At 37.5% G+C, this 26,275-nt stretch overlaps 1 protein-coding gene across 1 annotated transcript; it reads left to right on the forward strand.

The window, feature by feature from the left end:
* Positions 1-427: 427 nt before the first annotated feature.
* Positions 428-25,661, forward strand: LOC127626564 (ras-associating and dilute domain-containing protein-like). Its single transcript, XM_052102447.1, has 17 exons — positions 428-556; positions 692-839; positions 1,659-1,976; positions 3,723-3,955; positions 4,385-4,749; positions 7,490-8,170; positions 8,447-8,484; positions 8,606-8,781; positions 8,881-8,993; positions 15,561-15,780; positions 15,886-16,058; positions 19,253-19,397; positions 21,655-21,836; positions 22,375-22,708; positions 24,608-24,705; positions 25,018-25,157; positions 25,374-25,661. The coding sequence occupies exons 1-17, from the start codon at positions 442-444 to the stop codon at positions 25,471-25,473; spliced, it is 3,579 nt and encodes a 1,192-aa protein (XP_051958407.1). The 5' UTR covers positions 428-441; the 3' UTR covers positions 25,474-25,661.
* Positions 25,662-26,275: the final 614 nt, after the last annotated feature.

Genomic DNA, 26,275 nt, shown 5'->3' on the forward strand with positions numbered 1-26,275 from the left:
ATAGATAGATAGATAGATAGATAGATAGATAGACAGACAGACAGACAGACAGACAGACAGACAGACAGACAGACAGACAGACAGACAGATAGATAGATAGATAGATAGATAGATAGATAGATAGATAGATAGATAGATAGATAGATCATCATATTCATATTCCATGACATTTAAATGTTTTTGTTTATTTATTTTTACATGAATAGCTAATGGAAAAAAGAGACATGAATTTTAAGTCAGACATCAGAAGAGGAATCTCCCTTAAGAGTATCAGCGGCTGAGCGGCACGTCTGTCATTCATTCAGTCCAGCGTGTCTCAAAACCGCTTCATTTGCATATGCGCGCGCTGCATTTTTGGCTATCCTTGGCACGTGCAATTTTTTTTTTTAGATCCGCACACTCTGGACCGCGAGCCCATGCCCACAACCGCTGCGCGCACCGATGATTCCCCAAAATGCTGCTTACGTAGACAGCGAACTAAGTTTGGAGCCACAGCCCATATCAATGGACACACAGATCAGAAAAGTTCATCTTGGAGACCAGTCAGTTCACAGAGGTGATTAAAAGAGTTCTGTTTAATTCGGTCATGATGTTGGCAGGTTTTCTACAGCTGTGGATTACAAAATTTAATCGTTGTGCATGGTTTGCCTCGAGCAAATATTTCTAACGGACCCGCTTCTTGTGTGACCAGCTGGAAAACTTCTGGGAACGATGATAGCAAACGAGCGGAGCTCTCAGACATCCAAACCGCCTCCAGCCTCACCTGCGGGAATACCAGTCAGCGCATCCAAGAGAAGAATCTCCAGGGTCGGGAGGAAACAGAGCAATGGATCAGTGCAGTAAATTCACTTGTTAATCTTAATCAGCATATATAATGTATAAATGACAACTTTTGTCATTTCTATGTATAAATTGTCAATTATAAGGTATCAGTTTTATATTAAGCCTTTAAATACACGTTAATTACACTTTAATTACATGCCTTCGTACTGTATACATAAGCTGCTGTCCATTCACAAAAGGTTTTTTTATGATGTGTGTTTAGAGTGAAAGGATTTTTAGTCCCCTCTTACAAACTTGAAGCATTATATGGTTCTGTTGCAACAGGGCTTTAAAAGAGTTTTTATTCTGAAATATGCGGATTACCTATGAGTTTTATGAGATACTAAATCAGAATTATGAGATGGCATTTAATGTTATAATTATGACATTTATTTAAAAATTTTTCATAATTATGACTTTATATCTCAAAATAATTACTTTGTATCTCATAATTTTACATTTTTATTTCAACAATTACTTTTTATCTCATAATTATCACCTTTTATCTCACAATTTTGACTTTTTTATGACTTTGTAGCTCATAATTTAGATTTATCAAAGCACATTTTTATGCATTATTTATTTATTTTTATATGTGGCAGAAATGGGCCTCCATAGATGACGTGTTTAGACATAGCTAAAATATTTATGTTTTCTCTTTGTTCATTTTATGCACATTACTTTTCATTTATGAAGAACAAACATCCACAAGTAGTCAGTGATGGACAACCAGAGTTCTCCGAAAAACATTGGTCTGAAGAGTCAGACTTTAACTGCTGCATCTAAAGTCACTCGACCCAGCAGAACAACAGATCAATCCTGTGTCCTCTTCCCAGGTCTAGTTCATCCAGTGGTACAACCAGATCAGCGGAGAGCGTGGGCATCCGGCAACCGGCGAAGAACAAGATCCGCCGTCACCAGCATCGCCTCTCCGCTGTGTTCGGCCGCGGTTCTCGGAGAGGCTCTGGGGAGATGGCTGCTTCTGGAGAGGAAATGGTGGTGACAGAGGATCCTTCTGAGCTATCAAATCATATCACGGCTCCAGGCATTCTGAAGATATTTGGCACTGAGATTTGTGAAGGAGCCAACTACAAGAGTGTACTGGCCACAACACACTCCAGTGCCAAAGAGCTGGTTAAAGAGGCGTTAGCCAGGTGAGGCCAAAAACATTGAGGCGAATATAAGCACATAATGCATTTGATTTTGCTGTTGTTGTTTAACATTATCTTAAATACACCACTTTATCTTCAACAGCTTCCTTAGATTTAAATTAATTTCACAGCATAGGCTAAAATACTTATCAGTAAATGTAAGTAAACAGTGTTTCATATTCAGTAGCCACAAAAACTAGTCAGACACTTCAGCATCACTTTAAAAATTGTATAAATATCATCGCATTTGATAACAAAATGTCAAACCAAGTGGTATTTCTTTTAAAGAAATTACATCACAAACAATTTTCAAGCTTAACACTTCACAGAAATAAGTTTTCTTTAGATTTTAAACTGTAAAATGGTAAAATTAAGACATTTGGACACTGTCTGACGTAGTGTTACATGTCCATTGATAATGTGATGAACTGCACCTGTGGTTGCTCTGCTAGGACACCCATGTGAATTTTAGGGGAAATTACTTCATACATCCACTACAAGTCACCTTGAGACCAGTTTGTTAAAAGTAATAAAAAAAAAATTCTTTTTTAAATGACCGCCCTCAACTGACAACTGTTATGAGCAACATGGCATAAAAATGGCAATAAGCCTCAAGAATTCACTACATCTACAAAATGATGAGAACGTGTAAAATGATTGACATGTAGAAAGCGTCAGAGACAATGGCCTGCGGACACTATATAGTGAGCGGTGAGATATCTCACAACACTTATTTCATGAATATCTCTTAGGCAGTAGGAACATTTTTGCATACCTTTCCATAAAAATACAAATAAATCACTTGCAGCTCCTTTAACCAAGATTAATAAATGCTTTAAAAGTATTGTTCATTGTTAGTTCATGTTAATTAATGTTGACCAATGGAATGTTATTGTAAAGTGTGACCGAAAAGCACAAAACATTGTGCCATTGTGCTCATTGATTAAAGTCCCTTGTAACAGCTTTTAATGTTTTCAAGGCCTCGATTGGTTTGTGGGAAATTGTAGTCTATATAAATTCCTTGCTGAATGCAAGCTGCTGTGAATAGAATGTTGAGACAGCCCTCAAATACAAAATCCCAGAATTTCTCTTATGGGAGAATGAGTGACTTGTTTATGTGGTAAAAAAATAAAAATAAAAATGGCACCTTTCATTTCAGGTTTAAGGAACAGAGATTTTTATGTACTTGTATTCTTTTATATTGTAACTCATTTTGCATGACAAAGTTTTGTTTTGTTTTTCTTTTTTTTTTTTTTATTGTTTTTACAGTAGTGAGTTGAGTGAGTTAAATATTAAGCCCAGGTATAGAAAGAAGAAAGAAGGTATATTCTACTTTCTGTTGACTCATACAGGACTCCACGGTCATGGAAAACCTGGAAATATCACTGAATTTTAAATTGAGTTTCCCAGGCCTGGAAAAGTCATTGGAATGAATAAAATCATACAAAGTCATGGAATACATATAGTGAATATATATATTATTCTTTATACATTTTCTTTGTTTTTATGCTCTCTGCTCTAAAATATGATATTGGCTATAAATACAGTAGCTTTATGATTGCAGTTTCTATGAATTGATTTTTAAAAATCCTTATCCAGTAATCACAAATGACTGGAAATATTATTATTCATGGAAATTGTTTTGGCCAAAAAGTGTGAGAACCCTGAATATAGAAGTGCATCACCATAAAATACTAGTGTAACAGACATCACATCTGTTTCTTGTGTTTGTTTTTGTTATTATTTTAGATACTCCCTAAGCAAAGAACATGCCGATGACTATGTGTTATGTGATGTGATTGGGTGTATTGGAGATCACCCCTGGAGGACAGAATGTGTTCGTGTGGTTGGGGACAACGAGAAGCCCCTCCTGCTGCAGTCCCTCTGGAAGCCCAGGGAGGGCTATGCCCGGCGATTTGAGATCCAGCGCAAAGCCTCTGTGGAGGAAAATATCTCTAAAGATAGGGACACCGTGACAGCAGGTATACCTCACTCATAATTGCTGTCCATTGCACAACATTGCATTGAAGATGTTTTTATAATGTCTGCTGGACTGCAGTCAAACTGTAATTTCTTCAACGGGCCTTTTTTAGATCTTTGGTGTCCTGGCAACCAAAATTGAGCCATCAAATTGACCTTTTTTATTTGTCCTTGTAAGCTGTGCTTCCTTCCTGCCAACAAACCACTTCATGTTTTTACTGAGCTTGGCACACTTACGCAATGCTAGTTTGAAGGCATTGCCTTGATGAAATCAAACAACAGACATGTCTATAATTGGTTACAATGCTCCACTGCTGGGGTAAAATATTTGAAAATAGACCTAAATGGTTTTCTTAATTTATGTTACTCAAGGAACTGGACATCGCCACTTGATGTCAACATTCAATACTTTCAATATTCTTATACTCTAGGCATAAACGCACAGGCACGGAAGTTGCAGAAGACGCGCTCTAGAGGTAAATCTGTTCCGCTGGACTTGGGTATAAGTGATGGTGCAGTGGACAGCAGACACAATCTTTTTAGGAGTCTAAGTGAGATGAACTTGCCAGCTGAGGCTCAAAGCACCTGCGGCCACTCCTGTACGGAGGTCCACAATAACTGCAAGAACCAATCACAGGGGGAGGAGCCAGAGGCTGAGGCCTACAAAGCAGCACACTGTCATGCCAATGAAAGGGAGGAGACGGAGAGTAGCAATGACAACTCTACACAGTATTCCATTCACCCACCCCTCGAATTCCCGTACTTCCTGCTTCTGCAGGGGTTCAGTTACAGACAGGTAGGACAGACTCCCACTATATCTCTCCATCAAAGCCCCCTTTTCCCAACATCCACCCAACTCTCCCACTTCCTTACTCCCTTTTCTTTCCTATGCCCCATCAAACACAAGAGTTATTGTTTTTGGAATGTTCTGGTGTGATGAGATTTATTAGTGTAGCATATTTTGTGGCGAGCATCCTCCATTTTTTCTTTGCTGCTTGCTGGTAGTCAGATCAACTTTTTATGGAATATTATCTTATTTGATTTCAGTTTTACCATCACCTTTTTAGTTAAAGGTAAAGTGTGAAATTTCAACTACCACTAGAAGCACCATTGTTTTTAAACTGGTTTCCTACGTATACCTATTAATGTATTATTTATAGGTGTCCATCCACATTGAGCTGGGATAGGATTAAGTATTTGAACTTTGAAAAAATGACACATTTCAACTTATTTTACACTCTAGGTCTAGGACATTTACTTCATATGCACTTACTGTATGCATCACAATGTCAACATGTCTTTAAACAGTTTGTTTAACCAGTTGTTACTAAATGTATCTAAATCTACGATGTTAAAGGGATAGTTCCCCCAAAAATTAAAATTCACTCATTTATTCACTCTCATGCCATCCTAGATATGTAATACTGTCTTTCTTCTGCAGAAAACAAACAAGTGTTTTTAGAAGAATATCTCAGCGCTGCCTCTACAGCTGCCTGTAAAGGCAGCATAAAAGTAAAACATATGACTCCAGTGGTTAAATCCATACCTTCAGACATGATATGATAGATGTGAGTGAGAAACAGAACAATATGTCAATATCTGAAGATATTTGAGGTAGTCTATATTTAATTTAATTTGTTTTTGAAGTTATATAGTATTTCTGTATTTTAATGCATTTATTTATTAAGTGCATATACTGTACATTGTTAAATAAATACGGGGAAGACCACACACCACTGTCTGTTACTCACACACACCTATCATATCGCTTCTGAAGATATGGATTTATCCAATGGAGTCAAATGGATTACTTTTATGCTTTTTGGAAAATCAAAGGCAAAGTTCTGGTCACCATTCACTTGCTCTGTGAGGACCTACAGAGCTGAGATATTCTTTTAAAAATCTTCATATGTGTTCTGCAGAAGAAAGATAATCATACACATCTGGGATGGCATGAGGGTGAGTAAATGATCAGAGGATTTTCATTGTTGGGTGTACTATTCCTTTAAAGTCCAGAATTACAGGGATATTCACTCCATTTAAGATAACGATTTCATCACTGATTAGAATTAAACTCGTGCTCTATTCACAATCACACCCTTGATGTTTCACACCCTTGGATAATACAACGCTGGTGACGTCATGCACCATGGAAAAATATGATCCCACATCCCTTCAATTCCATTGGAAAATAACAGAATGTGCCAACAGAGGAAAGATGGCATGAAAAATGACCATGTATGCAAAAACAGCCTGAGTGTTCACACTAATCAGGAAGTGGTGTGTCCAAAGCAGTGTGTCAAAAGGTTGATCACATTTCCTGACAGATTAACATTTCCCACAGAATGATTAGTACCCACATATTAACACACACGTGCACACATGTACAAACATACTGTTATATATACAGTACTGTATATGAAAGACTAACTAAAATGAAAGACTCACAAGTTGCAAATTTGTTGCAAATAAAAGAAAAATGTGAGAGAAAATGTTCTATTGTCACTTAAAATGTGTCATGACATGAGGAATCAAATTTTCCTTGATCCTTTGACCTATAATCATCGGTCATTGTACAATAAAAACATATTGTACTTTTCAGAGCTCAAAACGTCCTCCTCTCTGCCAAAAGAGAATTTGTTGAAGCTGCCAAAACAACTCGTTCTCTACATCCTCCACATTGTGATGTCACACTGTGGTAGACATTTGCATCTGACCGCCACCACAAGAACACATCAACAACTACTTTACCTTTAATCACTTCCATTGCCCGCATTCCTGTATTTCTGTATTCTTTCTTTTTATATATATATATATATATATATATATATATATATATATATATATATATATATAATTTGTACTTTCTTAAATTTATCTTATTACTTTTTATTCTCATATCCTGTTCTTAATTGATTTCAAAATAATTTATGTTATTTTAAAATTTTTATGTAAATTGCCATTATGTATGAATGAGATGGCAAGGAGAGAGCAGGTCAGTCAAGAGTCAAGTCTTAAAGGAGAAGCAGTCAGAGATTCAGAATGAGGGTGGAAAATTAGTGATTGAAGTGGGCAGGTATGCAGGGGCAGTGCCAGGATGTGTCTAGTGATTAGTCTGTTGTGGTAACGAAATTCCATCTGAACGGGGAGGGGGGGGGTGAACCGGCAACAGCGTACCAGCAGTTTTTCTTGCATACCACCACTTTTTAGAGTCTTCCGGTACGATGTGATTTATTTATTTAATGTAATACAGTGGATAATTTCATGCGGCCCACCAATTTATCTGAGCCGAATTTTGATAAAATTGCATCACAGTCTAAACATCCAAGGGCTCACTGCGCATAAATCAGTGGTGAGTTTAACAACACTCAGCGGAACGTGCAATGACCAAAATGTTGACCTACTGTATTTAGAACATTTTTAACTTGCCAAATTAAATATAACTGTGTATTTTATTTTTATTTAAATTCTACATCAATGCACAGAATTCACAGAGGACAGTACCTCACCAATATCTGACTTTATTATATCCTCAGGATTTTATCATCTATGCACTGATAGGCAGCAAGACAGTATTTGGGCACCAGGTTGAACAAACTTGCAATGAGACTGAGGGCGATACAGAACATTTTCATCTCTGGGCCCCTGATATCCTCCAACAGCACTGCTGTGTCCAGCGCTTGGATATCCAGCCAGCCCCTGACCAAACCCCAGGAAGGGTCACATTCCTAAAGCCCCTGAACAGTGCTAAAATGAAGAGGAACGGAGTCACTATCACCCAGGAAGTTGAGTTGCAATCTGGAGACATCCTCAGCTTGGGCGATCATTACCTCTTCATGTATAAAGACCCAACCTCTCCTGTGGTCACAACCCCTCCAACAGTTACCCTGCCGTGGCAGGCTCAGATGTCCCATACATGCAAGCTGCCCCCTCTGTGTAAAACGTGTGTACTGTCAGAGAGAGAGAGAAAGTATAATGGCTTGCCATGCTTTAGAGACTCTGATGGAACAGAGCTGGTTCTGGCTTATGATGTGGAACACGAGACCAGAATCCTGAAGGAGATATTTGCCACAATTGACCAGAATGAGAATGCACACAAACTGACCGCATCTTTCCTGCTGTGCTTATGTCTCCAGCAGTCTGCCACTCATTTCTCAATGCCTGCTCTTCGCAGGCTACTGTTACAGATAGCCAATGGAGTTCAAATAGTCGTATGGGTAGGTTTATTGAGTGATATGTTTATGCTTGAAATCTGTCTGCTTTCTTACTGTATAAGAGTAGTTGACCTGCCCTGCAGTATGACATGCTGTATATCTATATAAAACTTATTAATTATTTTTATAATAAAGTGCAACAGTCTTGTTCTGGAAGTACAAATCCCATTGATTTTCTAACAATATCTTAAAAACATTTAAAGACCTACCATGAGCTTACTTGTACGCAACAATTCTATATACACTCTTTTATATAAGCTCTTTTATGCTTCAATACAGGAAAAGGCAAAGGAACTTGCAGCTTTGCAACCTGAAATGTAAGAGCAAGAACTGGTTTTAGATCATTTATATTCATAACCAGAGGAATTAAAATTCCATGTCTCTTGTAAATCTTACATTTAAACCACATTTTCCTTGCTCTGCTGACATTAACAATAGTGACTCAGACCCAGAAGACTTGCCTCCAAACACTGACAAGCTGTTCCAGGCTCTGGAGCCCCTAGTCCTGTGGATGGCCAACTCGATCCAGCTCCTTCATTTCATCCAGCAGGAAGTGCCTCGTCTACTGCATGGAATCTCTCAAGAGGAGGAAGACGAGGAAGAAGATTGTATTGGTAAAGCTGAAACAGGAAAACCATCTTAGTATCTTTATAATGTTATAAAGCCATTCAGATTCATTTATTACCCTTCCATCTCTGTCCTTTCATTTCTAGCGGTGCTGCAGTTGCGTCTGTCCTCTGTGCGGTCTGCCAGTGAGGAGGCCATGACGGTCCTGGAGGAAGTCATTATGTTCACCTTCCAGCAATGTGTCTATTATCTCACTAAGGTCAGGCTCACCAGCATCTTCCTGCTTAAAGAAATATATCATCCAAAAATGACATTTCTGTCATCATTTACTCACTCTTATGTTGTGCCAAACCAATATGACTTGCTCTCTTCTGTGGATCACAAAATGTGATGGAATGAAAATGAAAGGGAAGTAGGTCTGTCAAGCTTCAAAACGACAACAAGCATGATAGTATGTTGCCATTGCAGTCTCTAGGCATGATCATGATTTCAAGCTTGATTACACTTACTAGTGCTTGACGCATGCACAGAGCTCTAGATGGCACTAAAGGAAGTGTAATCAAGCTTGAAATCATGATTGCCATCGAGACTGCTGTCAAGATTTATAATGAAAAGTTAGTTTTATTTTGGTCTGTTCTCACCCAATCCCAAATGGATCACTTCAGAAGACATGGATTAAACAACTGAAGTCTTATGGATGACTTTTTATGTTGGTTGTATCTCCTTTTTGGACCTTCAAAAAAAAATTATTAGTAATTAATAACTTTTTAGAGTAACTTAACCAACACTGTTCCCGACACACACAACCACATCGACACGCACACACACAGCTCCGTGCGTCTCTCCCCATCTGCCGCTGTCTCCTCTCCTTAAGTACTTCTGCTGCTCCTCACAGGAACATGAGACCGGTGTGGCACACAGGTGGAAGTTGTTCACCACTTATCTCTCCAGCCTCACTCTGCCCAGACACCGCTCAGCCACGCCCTACTCGCCCTGCTTGCCACACAGTCACAGTAGACTTTCTTTATTTCGTTTTTGGTGCGGTCTGTTGTGTGTTTGTTGCAAATGTCACATCTTACTCCAAAGAGGTTGAATAACTCATTTTTAAAAGTATTTTATTTTCTATGATCACTTTGTCTGCCATTTATATCTTTTTAGAAATGTATCGCTGTCTTGTTAAACTGTTTAAGCTTCATAAAGTATTTTGTTGTTACATAATGACTCTATCCCCCCAGTCCAGTCTGAGTTAAAGGGAATCATTTTCAAAAATGAAACTTCTGTCATCATTGACTCACTCTTATGTAGTGCCAAACCAATATGACTTGCTCTCTTCTGTGGAACACAAAAGGTGATGTTAGGTAGTATGTTAGCTTCTGTCACCATTCACTTGCATTGCATCTTTTTTCCCATATACAATGAAAGTGAATTGTGACCGAGGATGTCACAACTTCTTTTGTGTTTCACAGAAGAAAGAAATTCATACAGCTTTGGAACAACATGAGGATGCGTAAATGATGACAGAATTTTAAAAGATTTGGGTGAACTCTCCATACATGCTAACAATCCTGATTTTACAGTGTTTCTCCCATTTTTCCACCCCTCCTCCTGCTGTTCTCCCGATTTACAATTTCTCCCGAGAAACTCAAGATTTTCCGCATCCACACTTTGCTCATGGGAATTTATTAGACCTCCAGGTAGGGTTGCCATCCATCCCGTAAAATACTGGATCGACCCGTATTTAAATATTAAATGATGCTCTCCATATCGAATCAATATGGGACACGATTTATCCTATAAAGCTGGTCAGATAGTGTCACCACTAAATTGTTTCAGATTGTTAATTTAACATTGATATATCAACACATTGTTCTGAAACGTGCTCAGGGCTGGACTGGGAAGAGAAATCTGCCCTGTATTTTACATAGTAACTGGCCCAAAATTTGTTGAGCGGGCTGGGGCAGGGGGGTCGCTGTCCGCTGTTTGTGGTCCGTTCTGCATAACGTGGCAGCTCGTTTTAGCTTATCTCGACCCGTTTCGCAGCTGACCCACCAGCCCTCTCGGTTCTTTCGATGGCCAGTCCGCCCCTGATCGGCCCTATAGTGCAACGGCCCACCGGGAAAATGCCCAGTATGCCAGATTACTAGTCCAGCCCTGAACGTGCTAATACTGTGAAGGGTGTTGTAAGGGACCCTCTGAAAAGTCCACACATTGTGCTAAAACTTTGAATATATTTTTTTAAATACAGAAGGTTAAATGTTTAATAAGAGGTACAAAATTACACACATCCAACAATTTATAAATCATTTACAATCACTCAGAAAGTCATAAAGACAAGAAGGTGAATTAATGTTTTTTTCAATAAAGTAAATTTTAAAAAGATTTTAAGAAAATATATACACTTTTTATTATTAATCACTTAAAAGCATTTATTGCTAAAACTGTAAAGGATGTGGTAAGGGACCATCTGAATACATTTCTTGGTATTATTCATCTTCAATGTGTAGATTGTACTACTGCTCCCTATACCCATATTACTCAGTACTCCCTACGGGGGGACCAGAAACTCCTCCGGCTGCCATTCCTAGCACATCATTTCACAGTCTGATGTTGGCAGGTATGACTGTCCCTTTAAGAAAGTTTTCTGTAGATATCATCAAGAGCTTTTCTCACAGAAATGGACTCTTTCTTAACCCACCCTTCTGTCTCCTTTAATTTTCAGACATAATTTATAAAACCAGGATTTGGGATTGATCCGTATTCTGCATGGGAAAGTCCTCAAATCTCTGCTCCCTCTGGGAAATTATAATTCATCTTTGTTGTAAGAGATCATTTGTCATGGAAAGAGATGATGTTTACATAGGTGTGATTTGATTAAGTTGAATTTAATGTCCAAAATTTAGATTTAGAGGTTTTTCTGTGGAAACAAATAGGTCACCATGTAAACCGACATGGTGAGATGAGTTTCTGGCAAACACTAAGTTTAAACCGTGAGGTATTTGAGACTTTTCCTCTAATGCAAACGCATTCTGTTTGTTTTTTTCACATTTTAATGTTTCACACAGAAATATTTGTGTTTAAATAGGCAGACATTTGCAAATGAAATGTTGTTAACCACAGGACATTGTCAGGGCTGGACTGGGAAGTCAAAAGTACATAGCAACTGGCCCAAAAGTTGTTGTTGTGGGGGGGTTTAGCTTGTTTTGGCCCATTTCGTGGCCGACTCACTGTCCTGTTCAATGGCCAGTCCGCCCCTGATCGGCCCCAAAGTGCGCCGGCCCACCGCTATGCTAGATTACCAGTCCAGACATTGTTAAAATTGGTTGTTTAAAAGGCTGAAATTATTCAGACGATCTTCAATTATATTCTTATTCAATTTGGCCCTTAAATGTTAGTTGTATGTTAGTCCTTGTTAGGATAATCTTATGAAAGCATGCAAAAAAAGTCAATGATAAAGTATTTATCCCCTTTTCCTTTTAATAAAAGAACTAACCTGCACTCATGGGAAATATCCTTGAAAACAAAATTGTCAATTGCAGTGAGCATGTCCATCCTAAAAGAGCATTTTTTGATCTTAGCAGTTCGATTCTGAGAAACTAGACATTTTATTGTAAGAGGAAATGATTAAGCAGTTTGGTTTGCTCAAGTGGCACAAACTGTCCCCTCTTCCATAAATGCAATTTTATACTTTAAAAGCTTGGCAAACTGTCTCTTTCTATGTTTATGCAGTGCCACTGCTCCATTATGAGGTCAATATTTTAATAGGAAAATTGAATCAAAAACAAACACGACTGGTTGGAAAGCAAACTGAGATTTTACTAGTACAATAACAGATTCTGTTTTCTCTGTTAACATTTTTGGCCGCTTGTGTGTTTCTATCTTGCTGAGGAGGAAACAGCTGGTGGTGGGCTTAGACAAAAAATGCATGTTTTGTTGGTGATTCCCAGTGTTGGACATGGACTTGCCGAGAATATTGAGAACTCTCAGTGATTTTGGTACATTTAAAGAGGATTTAAATGGCCCTTACAGCTCTTGAATGTGGGTCCTCAAAGGAGTATTTCCCCCAAAACATGAATCTGTCATTATTTACTCACCTCGTGTTGTTCCAAACCTGTATGACTTTCTTTCTTCCGTGGAACACATATGGAGATGTCAGATGGAAAATGCAATGGAAGTGAATGATGAATGAGGCTAACATTCTAAATAACATTTCCAGCATGAGGATAGATGATAGAATTTTCATTTTTGGGTGAACAATTCTTCTAAACTAATAACCAATCACAACTGAACATTCTTCAAGATAAATCTTATGTCCCTTTTAGTTCTCAGATTAAAAAGGGGAAGTCTTTTGGTTTTATACCTCACTTTTTCCTCTGACCATGGTTTATGGTTTTGGGTGGATACTCTTTATGTCAGTTGCATTGAGAACAAACTGCCAAAGCGGACAGCGTTTGCCAAGATGGTGTCAACACGTGAGACGTGTCTCTTCAAGAATCTATACATACGATGGTCAGGGCTGCTGGTGCCAAATGTAGACTGGATACAGCTGTCTGCACACAATTATACCGAACAAAGCCAGCATTGTGTTATTCTGATGTGTGGCACATAAAGGAGCGTTGAGATGGAAAGAGTGGGGGCTGCGCCGTGGCAGGCACATCTCCTACAACAGGCTCCATTTTCTACACAATTCTTGTGGGTCTTCTAGAACACGGGCCAATTTAAAAGTGCAATCTGCTGCTCTAAAGGATTTTCCAATTGTGAAAACCCACATCTAACTGGAAATGTATTTTTTATGGTAATTACTTGACCGTAGAGTCAATACAGAAAAGTCAATAAAAGGCAAACACATCTTACTCTAGACAATCAGCATCTTTGTAGAGTGTTTTTGGTTCCTTTTTAGGCAATGACAGAATCAGAGAGTGCAAGCCAAGGGAAAGGAAGGATGAAAGATGAAAAGAAGACATCCCATTGTTTTGTGATTTGTTTAAGGGCTCGGGTCAGTGGCCCGAAACTCTGGCCAGAGGATGATTAAGTGGAGTAATCTTATCGCAGACATTTTTATGAATGAAAGTGAGCTCATGGCCTGTCCAGCATGGAGATGATTGCCAGACATCTGAGCAGCCCTTGTATCTTCTTAGGCAGGAGGTTCTCCTGTTTTGCAGCCCATTTTTTCTGCCTGGTGATAAGACGTATATCTGTCTTGTCTTTAAAATTGGTCTTGTCTTTGTAAATGGTGCATACAAAAGCAATAAGCTATGAGAGGCCATGCTAATTTTGAATATAGTCACAGAAAAAGGGTGTTGTGCCTGCAAACCCTTCAGCTGTAACTTTATTCACAATATAGCACAGCTTCAAGTGTGCCTCAAGTGTTATTACTTTAATAAAACTTTAAATAAAACAATTAAGAAAACTTCATAATTAAAATATTCATTAAAACATTACATTACATAAGCAAATTAAATTCCTGACAAGTAAGACTACTTGGAAAAATAGTTGGCCTTTATGGGTGCTGTGGAGTGACATGTGTTTTGCATTATAGCTGGTTCATGTAGTTTAATGAAATCTAAATTATACTTTTGGGCTATTAGTCCATGTCTTTTCACTTTTAGGTCATTGTTGCGGCCTCCTTGTTTTTGATCAGAAAGACGTGGAGAGTTTTGGACGGGTACTTTTCATTTGAATTTCTCCACAATCTTAATCCAGTAAGCTTATTGAAACTCAAGAAACTGCATTGCTGTGTGTCTTTGAATATAGTTATGCATCATTCAGTATCTTGTGCAACATACCACACTGCACCGTGTTGCACCGTGAAACTATACCGAAAAAAATGAACCGATAAATAAACAAATCTTAACATAAAAAAAACAAAAATATGCAGCAATCCAAAGCAATCTATTTATATGTGTCTTTAAAAGCATACAGTATGAAATTATTACATCTAGGTTCATTTGTAGTGGTGGTGGAGTAGTGGGCAAGGCTGAGCATGTTGATCAAGGCACAGAACAAGTAAGCTCTGGGGGGATTGTCCCTGTAATAAATGCACTGTAATTCACTTTGGATAAAAGCGTCTGCCAAATGCATACATGTAAATGTTAGTATTTAAAGGGGTAGTTCACCTCAAAATTAAAATTCTATCATTATTTACCCACTTTTTATGCTATCCCAGATGTGTATGACTTTCTTTCTTCTACAGAACTCAAATTAAGATTTTTTGAAGAATATTTAAGCTCTTTAAATCCATACAATGCAAGTGAATGTGACCAGAACTTTGAAGCTCCAAAATCCCATAAAGGCAGTATAAACATCATCCATAATACTCCAGTGGTTTAATATATGTCTTCTGAAGCGATACAATCACTCTGGGTGAGAAACGGATCAATATTTCAATCCTTTTTTACTATAAATCTCCATTTTTACTTTCACATTAATTGTAAAAGAAATATAGTCTCACCCATACCTTTTATATCACTTCAGAAGACAAATATTAAACCACTGGAGATTATGCATTACTTTTATGGTGCTTTTATGTGATTTTTGGAGCTTCAAAGGTCTGGTCACCATTCACTTGAATTTTAGGGACCTACAAAGCTGAAACATTCGTTTGTGTTCTGTAGAAGAAAGGAAGTCATACACATCTGGGAAGGCATGAGGAAGAGTAAATGATGAGAGAATTTTCATTTTTGGGTGAACTATCCCTTTAACTATGAGACATTCTCCTGCAAGTGTGACCCATGTGCTGTGGTAAAACTATCCGTTTCACAGCAGACATTTTAGGGGGATTGTTTAACAATATGATTAAATAAAGCAAATCTTTTTGTATTTCCATCAGATGCTGTACCCAGTTCTCCCAGGCTTGTTGGACAGTAATCCATTCTCAGAAAGTGGACATCTGCATATTTCAGAGGACGTGAAAGGAGTCCTTGACATCTGTACCAAAACACTGCAGCTAGTCAGAGTGTTCCATGTGCACCCAGAAATCACTTTGCAGCTCTTCGCATATCTCTTCTTCTTCATCAATGCTTTGCTCTTTAATCTGCTGATGGAGAGAGGTGAGTCAGCACTGCAGACCTGTCAAATGTTCAACTTCATCATTCAGGAATATTTCTGGTTCTATCTTTGAAAACTCATCACATCTGCTCATTTATTGTGTGAAGGATCAGGAGGGGCATTTTACCAATGGTCCTGTGGGGTCAGGATCAGGGCTAATTTGGATCTTCTCATGGACTGGGCTCATGGGGCAAGACTGAGTGATCTGGCACACAGCTACCTTCTCAAGCTCTCCTCAGCTGTCAATCTTTTGGCCACACCCAAGGAAAACCTTTTACAGGTGCTTTTTATGTTTTAGTATGTCTACATTTGTGATCTTTATTACAGTAATACATTAAGTCCCTATTGGTTCTCATGAGTTCTCATACTCTGAGATTGTACAACCTGCACATATTTTCCATGCAATTACAATGAATAGGAACTGGAGTTTTAAATGAATACTTTGGGTTCAATACAAGTTAATCTCAATCGACAGCATTTGTGGCTTAATGTTGATTACCACAAACATTTATTTCGACTTGTTTCTCCTTTTCTTTTTCTATGGAAGTTACAGTGGGGCATTTACAGTGGAAGTGAAAGGAGACAATTTTTTGAGAGTTTAAATGGAGAAATGTGAAGTTTATAATTTTTATAAAATGCACTTACATTCCTACGTTAAAGCTTGTGTATTATTTAAGTTGTAAATTGTTTAAATTTTTGTTAAAAAAATGTTTTATGGTTTTTGTGTTTGCTGCGATGCAATAAAGTTGTAAAATTTAATATAACTTTACACAGAAAAGACTTTATCACACTAAATCATGGTAAAACATATTGTTTACATTTTGTGGCTATGTTTTGGAACAGTGAGTATTTTAATGTAAAAAAAAAAAATTGGTCCCATTCACTTCCATTGTAAGTGCCTTACTGGAACCCAGATTTTTCCTTTTGTTAAAGAGAATGAGGGACAAAAATTAATTTTTGTAGTAATCAACATTGTGCCACAAATGGTGTCGACTGAGATAACTTGTGTTGAGCTCTTAATATTCCTTTAAAGCCTCAAAGAGGATGCAAAAGGACAATAAAAGTATCATTAAAAGCTTTTTGCGATAATGGAGCATTGGCAGAGCATTTTTTCAGCCCTTATTCTTGAGAGAAGTAGTGATGTCCGATTCATGAACGAATCATTTCCCTTTGTATCATATCTTTTCAATAAATGGGTTGGTGCGGTTCACAAAACTGGTCTGCATGGTTCACAAAACTGCACTCACTCAATGGTTCTTCAGTTCTCGAGTTAACCGCACACTGGAGGGGAAGGTAATCGGTGCATAATGACTTAAAAATTGCTTTGTTTCTCACACAAAGCTGTCATATGTCTTCAGAAGATTCCAAATATAGTGCACGAGTGGTATGGAGCACATTTATGATACTTTTATGGTGCTTTTGTATCCTTTTTTAGGCTTGAAAACGTCAGTGCTCATTCATTGTAATTGCATAGAAAAGATTGACCAGTAAATTATTCAAAATTTATCTTTTTGTGTTCCATGGATGAAAGAAAGAAAAGTTCCCTTTTTTCACCCAATTTGGAATGCCCAATTCCCAATGCGCTTTTTAAGTCCTCATGGTCATGTAGTGACTCTCCTCAATCTGGGCGGTGGAGGACGAATCCCAGCTGCCTCCGTGTCTGAGACCGTCAACCCACGCATCTTATCACGTGGCTTGTTGAGCACATTGCCACAGAGACATAGCGCGTGTGGAGGCCTCACGCCATCCAACGCGGCACCCACTCTCAACTTACCACGCGCCCCACTGAGAACGAACCACATTATAGTGACCACGAGGAGGTCACCCCATGTGACACTACCCTCCCTAGCAACCAGGCCAATTTGGTTGCTTAGGAGACCTGGCTGGAGTCACTCAACACACCCTGGGATTTGAACTAGCGAACTCCAGGGGTGGTAGCCAGCTTCTTAAAATATATATTTTTTTTTAATTTATGGGTGAACTGTTCTTTCGGAATACATGTTGTTTCAAACCAGCTTTGCATTAAATAATGCCATAATAAAAATTACTTCTTTAAGTAAAAAAAAAAATTAGAACAGCTGTTGGTATGCCCTATGTGCATTCCCATCTTATTACAAATGCATTCCTCTTTCATTACAATCTCTTTGGACATCAGGAGTTAGTTTGGTTCTCAGAAATAATTAACAGGAAGTATTAGTCATTAAAGGATAAAGCTTTGTGGGCACAAAGATTCTTTCATGGTAATAGATAAAGATGCTGGATTAGCCACGTCTGTATCTGACATGTGGGGTTAACAAATGTTCTAGCTGAGGGGACATCCTGCTGAAGGAAATAGTAACTTTAGTGAGTTGCGTTGCTGTGAGAGACATTTAAGGCTTATTTGGTGTTTGTTCTTCATGACAAATCTTGTCTATCATGCCAAAATTATTAGGTCTCATTTATCAGACATTGCCTGTAGCAGTATTTATGTGAAACAAAGTAAAAATAAGGACTTGAATTGCTGACATAACAACCAAATTCACAAGTATTTTACAGTCATGGATAAGATTAAATTAATAATTGCCTCTTGAATTAATAATACGAATTAATAATTCGTATTTTGGATCAAAGGTCAGCGTTGGGAGTTTAAAGGTGCTGAAAGCGATTTTAGCATTCTGAAGCTTCTACGTGACTGAGCCGTTGAACTAACCACACCCCCTCATTCCAAAACCCGCCCTCCAAAGATCCCAAAAGAGCAGCATTGTTTGTTCCATTGACTGTCAAATTTAACAGTGGCACAATAGCGCCCTCAATTGACAAACATTATGAATCATAGCCTCAATGATCCGCTTCAAATACAACACAAACGAGAATTAGCTAAATGATTGACAGGTGAAAAGCATCAATGTCCGCGATATGCAGACGCATTTTTGTTTGCTGTTTACAAAGTCTAGAGCTGTCACAGAGACCGTTGAGATATCTCAGGACACTTCGTTCATATCTTTAAGGGAGTAGGGACATTATTTGCATACTTTTCAATGAAAAAATTGCTTACAGCACCTTTAATATTTATTTGTGATAAATCAAGTCTTTGTATTGAAAATAGGGGGATTCTGTTATTACGTTGTACACTACCAGTCAAAAGTTTGGACACACCTAGTCTTTCTTTATAAGTACTATTTTTCACATTTTAGAATAAGAGTTATCTAAAGAATGGAATAACCCAAATGGAAGTTTGGGAATTACGTAGTGACCAAATATCAAATCCAAACTATCATATATTTTAGCTTCTTCAAAGCATTGTCTAAATTACAGCTCTCATCACCCTTGACATTCCCTCAACCAACTTCATGGCATGCCACCTGCGATGCTTTTGAAACAGTATAGAAGAAATTTCTTATAGAAAAACAAAATGGCCTAATACAGTCATTAAATATAATGAATAGTATAGTAGGCTATGTCAAAATTATCTGGAAACTGCTTGTGTCAATGTAGATGTCCTGGAGTACTCTGCGGATGGAGTTTACATCACTGAATCCGGCTCAGCTGCACCATATTCTGAGAGAGTATAACCCACGGCGGTCCTGCCCTGCAGCATGGACACCCTCTAGTGATGAGACCAGCGCTGCACTCAGAACCAGTAATATATTTTCCAATAGCATTACAATATAATGATAACAATATGAGTTTTGTTGCCTAGGGTCTATTTCACGCATCTCACATCTGCAGCAAATAAAAGATGCATGTTTACAGATTCACTCCCATATAGGCCTTTATCACACTTCCGTGGTGTATTTATATTATGTACAATTCATTTCAAATACTTCTTTCCTTTTAATAGCTTGCATGGTAAGGTCTGCTTTTGGCCATTACACATTTTAGAATAATAGTGAAGTCATCAAAACTATAGAATAACATAAATTGAACTATGGGAGTTAAGTTGTGACTAAACAAAATCCAAAATAAATAAAAACTGTGTTATATTTTAGCATCTTCAAAGTAGTCACACTTTACCTAGAATTTTCAGACATGTTCTCGACATTTTCTCAACCAACTTCTGGGATGCTTTTTAAACAGTATTGAAGGAGTTCCCGTCTATGTTGGGCACTTATTGGCTGCTTTTCTTTATTATTTTTTCCAAGTCATCAATTTCAAAAACGTTTTATTTTTTTATTAAATTTTAGTTTTATAATGAAATAAATTAATATGGTGGCACAAGTATATTTTTGTCTACAAAACTAATTTCAAACATTTAAGCATTCGCCTTCAGATCAAAAGATTTTTAAGTCCATGAGAAACATTTCCGTCAAGTGTTTCAAAGCTGTTGACCGGTAGTGTACCTCAGGTCATTAGATTAATTAATCCAAACATAGCCAGGTAACAAGTTGAAAAAATAATCTGGGCTTTTCTAGTCAAGGTACACATTATGAGTTTGGTCACTAGCCATTTGAGCCATTTGGCCAAGCAGGCCCAGGCACATATAGAAATGTAGTTAATTAGCGCTACACCGTTTGGCTTGTGGCCTAGGCCCACCTAGCTAGCTGTGCACATGACTCTTCGGAGCAGCAGCAGTACATAAGTCTTGGCGATAGATCTGCTTGGTTGGGGGTTGTGTTTACATGTTATACGTTTTTTGCAACTTCCCTACTTTATTGGGGACTGTTTTTAATGTCTATTTGTGATGCAGCATGTCATACATGCTTGATGCAGCATGTCTTGTGTTTTGTCTAAATGTGCAGCAGTATGTCCACATGCTAACTTGGTATGCATTTGTATTTTCTAGCAGTAGCAAGTCTCCTTACTTGCTCTGCAGCTGCAGCATTAGCAGATCTAGTCCACAAAGACAAATTTCCTGTGGGTATTTGTACAAATTTCCTAATGTGGGTATTTGTCATACCCACATTAACATGCCAAATTTTTCATTATTACATTATATACAAAATGTATACTTTTTATTAGAGAAAGGGAAGAATATAGTACAAACATGAGTACATATACACATTAAAGAGCATTAGAACAAGATATAGGGTATAGCCTACAGTATGCCACAAAAAAATCAATGATAATGATTGCTTTGCTTTCATGTAATTACTTTTAATTTCATCTCCATGTATGTTATATGATCCATTTAAAAATGTTCAAATAAAATAATATAATAATAATCACATAGTCCGATTACAGAAAATAACTGGTCTAATCATTGTATACGTGGAGTTATGTCCTCTCGGTTTAAATGTGATGATTGGGGACGCATTCACTGGCAACCAATAAAGATAAATTGGAATCATGAGATTTGAATTCAATGTAAATAAACAATTATGTAAAGAAAATAAATTGGAAAATTTCATGGTGTTTACGTCTGCATTATATTTAAAATACAAATGGGAGATTAACATGCTGCAGCAGTGACAATGATAAAACTATAAGCAAGACCTCTTCAGACTTGATTTGAGTACCTTAATCCTGGTTTGATAAAGGTACTTTAACGTAAAATTGCCCCTTTTTTGTTCTGCATAAAGAGAATAAAAGAAAGTCATATGGGTTTAGAATAACATGAGGGTGAGTAAATGATGACAATTTACATTTTTAGTTGATCTTTAACTACTTTATAATGTATGGCCATTATGAAAGAAAATACTCAACGTAGCAACTCATTAATCACTTTCTTTGCTGTATAAAGCTGCAGTAAGCAAGCCTACTGTTGCAGTTACACTGTTGCCGTGTATGTGTGAAACAGGCCTTAGTCTAGAGATTTATTGAATTATCACCTACTTCATTTCTAAAGTAATGCTTCATGTGGAAAGGAACACCGTGAAATGCATGTTACAAGAATGTGTGAGCATTTTTTTAAGTGAACATTATCAACACAATGCTTTTTTGTTTGCTGTTCTACACAGTTGACATTCTGGAAGGTTTTGATAACCATCCACCTCTCTTCCTCCCTATTGATGGCTTTGAGCTTGAGCTAAAAAGACCAATCAGTGATATAGGTCTTATTAAACAACTGAGCCGATTTCAAAGGCTGACCAAAAACCTCACTGACACAGAATCAAACCCACATTCACCAGAGCCACCTCAGGTATATGTTTTTTTTGTATTGTAAGGACTATCAATGAGTGGCGCCAAAAAGGAATGTGAATCACAAGAATTGATTCCATTACAAAATATCACACCAAGTGACATTTATTTTAAAGAAAGCATGAGCACTCTTTTCAAGCAAAACATTTCACAAAAATCAGTTTGTTATATTTAAAATTTTAAAATCAAGAAAGAAAATGTCTTATTTGTATTAAAATGTGTGATTGTCAAAGTTAGTCGGACATGTCCATAGTGGGACACTTGTGGGAAACTGACTATATACGGCATCTAATTGACCTTGAGACCATTTGGTTAGTAATAGCAAAAAATGACATATTTTGTTCTACAAATAGTTCATACATTTTAAAGTATGGCGTGACTTTTTGGGGCCACTGTATTTGATCAACCAAGAGCCTTGCATGTATGTAGATTTTGTCCTTATTTAGACTTGTATGTTTTTATTTTTTGAACAAACTATTATAAGGACTGTTAAAGATTAAACCAGCAACTGTCTTTTGTTTTTGTTGGTCACATTACAGCTTGTCTCTGCAGTGCCAATGGAGGCCAAGCTTACCAAAATGGAAGTTCACCCAAAAGCTCAGCTTGAGTTTGGCCATACAGAGATAGTGTTTCCTCGTGTTGGAACGAGTGACTTGGGCTCTTGTGAAGCTCTTTTAACAAAAAAGCTTCAGAATCTCGAGCTGCAGAATAACAGAGTGAACCACAGCAGTGTGGAGCGATTGAGGCTGGACCCGTCCTGTTTACTTACCCCACCAAACACGCCACAGAACCTGGAGTCGATGGATTCTGAAACAGACTACCAGGAAGCAGATCAGACCTCCAAATACCTTGGTGCAATCAAACAAGAGAAAGGTGACAGGCTGTACTTTGTACTTAAATAAATCTTCTCTACTGTGTATAAACATTGTGGGACCAGAGTGTTTAAAATAGAAACATATGTGTAGTGAATCAAAAGCACTGTTTGACTAAGATTATAACTCTGTAAGTAATTATACTGTAACTTGTTTACATTTTCAGAGGTAGGCTCCATTTCAACACTTAGATAGCTGCTTTGCTGTCTACTTTCTACATAGGCAGGATCTTAACTAAAACAGAATCTCTTTAGTAACCGATTTGGAATGCTCTACATAGGCAGCAACTATGTGCATCATACAAATAACGCTCCTCAAGCAAAGTGCATGGAAGTCTGGACTAACAATTCCATTAATTACAGCAACACTAAAACTGAGAAAAAGGATTCAAAGTCACTTGCTTTTAGCGTGCATTTTGTAGTTACTGCTGTTTTCACACTCTGTTTTCTCTGATGCTGAGCATATTTGAGCCAATCCCGCCTGTCGCAGGACAAATCATACAGTAACCCAATTTTGACAAAATGTGTAGCATTATTCCTTTGCATGCCAGACTTGATTTCAATAGGCGAAGCTAAGCTTATAAAGCAATACTCTAATGAGCATAAATTGTGTATATATAGCACACACAAATATTTAGAAAGATTTTTGAAAGTTCTATTCTGGGTTCAGTACAAGTTGAGGCCAATCAACAGCATGTATTCTAAACAAATAGGCTAACCGGTTAGCTTGCGAGCTCACTGGAGAAAACAGAACATAGAAACTTTTAGTCTCATTATCGCCACTCATTATTATCACATGCAAATGAGCTTTGTGGCAAACTCTTCTTTGTTGCCAAAGGTTTGCTGCCAGTTTACCACTACCAGTGAAGTGTTGCAAACTTCTGGCAAACACTTGTGGCGAGTCACAAGCTCATTAATGAGTGGGGAAATTTGCGGCAAATTTGTCAGAATCTAGATTTTTTTGTAGGGGTATTCTTTGTTATATTTACATAGTAAAGACAACATGAATCAAACAGTGATTGCATAGGGTTTTAATTGTTAATTTAGCCAACCCTTAAGAAAAAATGTGAGTTCTGACAAACTTGCCGCGAATTTCATACTCATTATTTTGACATGCAAATGAGCTTGCGATTTGCCGCAAATGTTTGCCTGAAGTTTGCAGCTCTACATAGGTAATGGTGAACCTGGCAAGTTTGCCAGAATTCTTGATTTTTTGCTTTATGATCCAAGGGGGGCATTATTATCATTTAGAATCACCCCCCCAGTCAACAATTTTGGGGGTGTGTTGAAGCAGGTTTCGCAAAGGGTGCCAAACAAGCTAGAACCGCTACTGACCCTTACTTTTCTCCCATACCCATCTATGGCAGAAATAATATGACTACAATAATATGAGAACATTTAAAATGATTGGCAGGTAGAAAGTGTCTGAGACCGTAGCCCGTGGACACATTTTTGCCTAGAGTCTAGAGTTGTCAAACAGGAAGTAGGAAAATGTTTTGCATACATTTTCATGAATAAATCAGTTACAGCAGCTTTAGCATGTACAACGTTTATGCCTTCTGGCTATACTTTTGAAACAGTGTGTATTTTAACGTTTGTGGATTTCCCTTATTCACTTCCAATGCAAGTGCCTTACAGTAACCACAATTTTTTCAAAAATAATAAAACTAAGCATATACCATGATCAATGGAAACAGTGTTCAAGCCAAACCTACGCCCTTGGCTAAAGGAATGTATTATAGAAGGCAGCATAATCATCCTGCCTACCTTTTGGAACAGCCTTGAGAATAGCCTTTATATCAAGAACATTCCTGTGAGGCCTTAAAATACTAATGTAGGAGGCTTACTAAGTTTTGAAACTGAGGCTTAGTCTCAGGTTGATGGAATGTCTGTGTTTGTAGGCGAGAGTGAAGAGCATGAGATTGGAGAGGAAGATGTGTTTGTGCTTGAGTTGCAGAGAGGTGCATGTGGTTTGGGTCTGGAACTGGTGGATGGAGAGGTAAGTTGATCTGAAGTATCAGTGACTGTTACTGCAGAGGGGTTAGTTGTCTGAAGAATTATATTTTACTTTGCCCTTTCAGAAGTTTTGGCGCTAAAGATTATTAGGCTGTTGTATTTGTAAAAAATTGATTTGCTATACAAACTTGGAAATGTGGGGTTTGCATCTGTTTTATAAGTCTTATTGAAACCTAACACTGTAAATCACTCAGTAGCTATTTGTAATGAAAATTCAGAGTGTTTGGTGTGTTTCATTATTGAGCTGTCTTACAGGATTACAGAAATTGTGTAAAAATCATAATTTTTTATACAGGAAACACCATTTAAAGTCAGTGGGATATACATCAAAACAATTATCCCAGATTCTCCTGCTGCTTTGTCCCAGAGGCTGAGGGCGGGGGATCGCATTCTAGCATTAAATGGACTCAGCCTGGTAGGGGTGGACTACCAAATGTGAGTAGAATTAGATCAAGCCACTGCCTGTGAAAACAGCTCCTTAAACAAAACAAAAATTTGTTTGGAGTTTTATAGTTGTCTCTTTATGCATCATGGTAATTCAGAGTCATTCTTAATGCATTTTTATGTAATTATTATACATGTTATTAAACTACATATCACTTTTTGGTTCAGAAAAAAAAAGATATATATATATATATTCTTTCTCCATAGTGGCAGGGAGCTCATTCAGATGTCAGGAGAAAGGACCCGGTTACTAGTTGCCAGATCTGACAGCACTACAAAAGAAACAAGGACAAATCTTCATGCATAATCCTCTGCAGCACTTTGAGTTTGAACTCTGCTTTTGGTCGTTGCTTAGAGATACCTGCATAAAAATTGCATCAAAATAAACACTTTGTTTATTTTTTAACAACTAGTTTTATATGTACAGATGCCTTATTTTATTGCCATCATGTGATCTTTTATAATTGAATATTGTGATTAAAAGAATAATTGTACTGGAAATTATTCACAATCATTTCTGAGTGTGTTATATGTCGTAAGAGCTGATTACTATTCAGTTTAATTTATTACATAATGTATTAAATCCACCTACTCAGAATAGACCAACTAAAATAAACCTTGTTTTGACTCATTTTAGGAGTCTCAAATAATGTATATATTTGGCAAAAATGAAAGTTCTCTCATCGTTTACTCATCCTTATGCTATCCCAGATGTGTATGACTTCCTCTCTTCTGTAGAACACAAATGAAGATTTCTAGAGCAATATCTCAGCTCTGTATGTCCATACAATGCAAGTGAATGATGATCAGAACTTTGAAGGTCCAAAAAGCACATAAAGTAATCCAGAAGACTCCAGTGGTTAAATCCATGTCTTCAGAAGTGATATGATAGGTGTGGGTGAGAAATAGATCAATAGTTAACACATTTTTTCATATAAATCTCCACTTTCACTTACACATTCTTCCTTTGTTTTTGGCAATTCACATTCTTTGTGCATATCGCCACCTACTGGGCAGGAAGAGAATTCATAGTGCTAATAACTGTACATAGTTAAAAATAATGGTTTTGAAAACACTATAACTGAAGCCACTGCGCCGCCATATTGCTG

This window comes from Xyrauchen texanus, chromosome 33 (assembly GCF_025860055.1).
Source record: "Xyrauchen texanus isolate HMW12.3.18 chromosome 33, RBS_HiC_50CHRs, whole genome shotgun sequence".
NCBI classification, from domain to species: Eukaryota; Metazoa; Chordata; class Actinopteri; order Cypriniformes; family Catostomidae; genus Xyrauchen; species Xyrauchen texanus.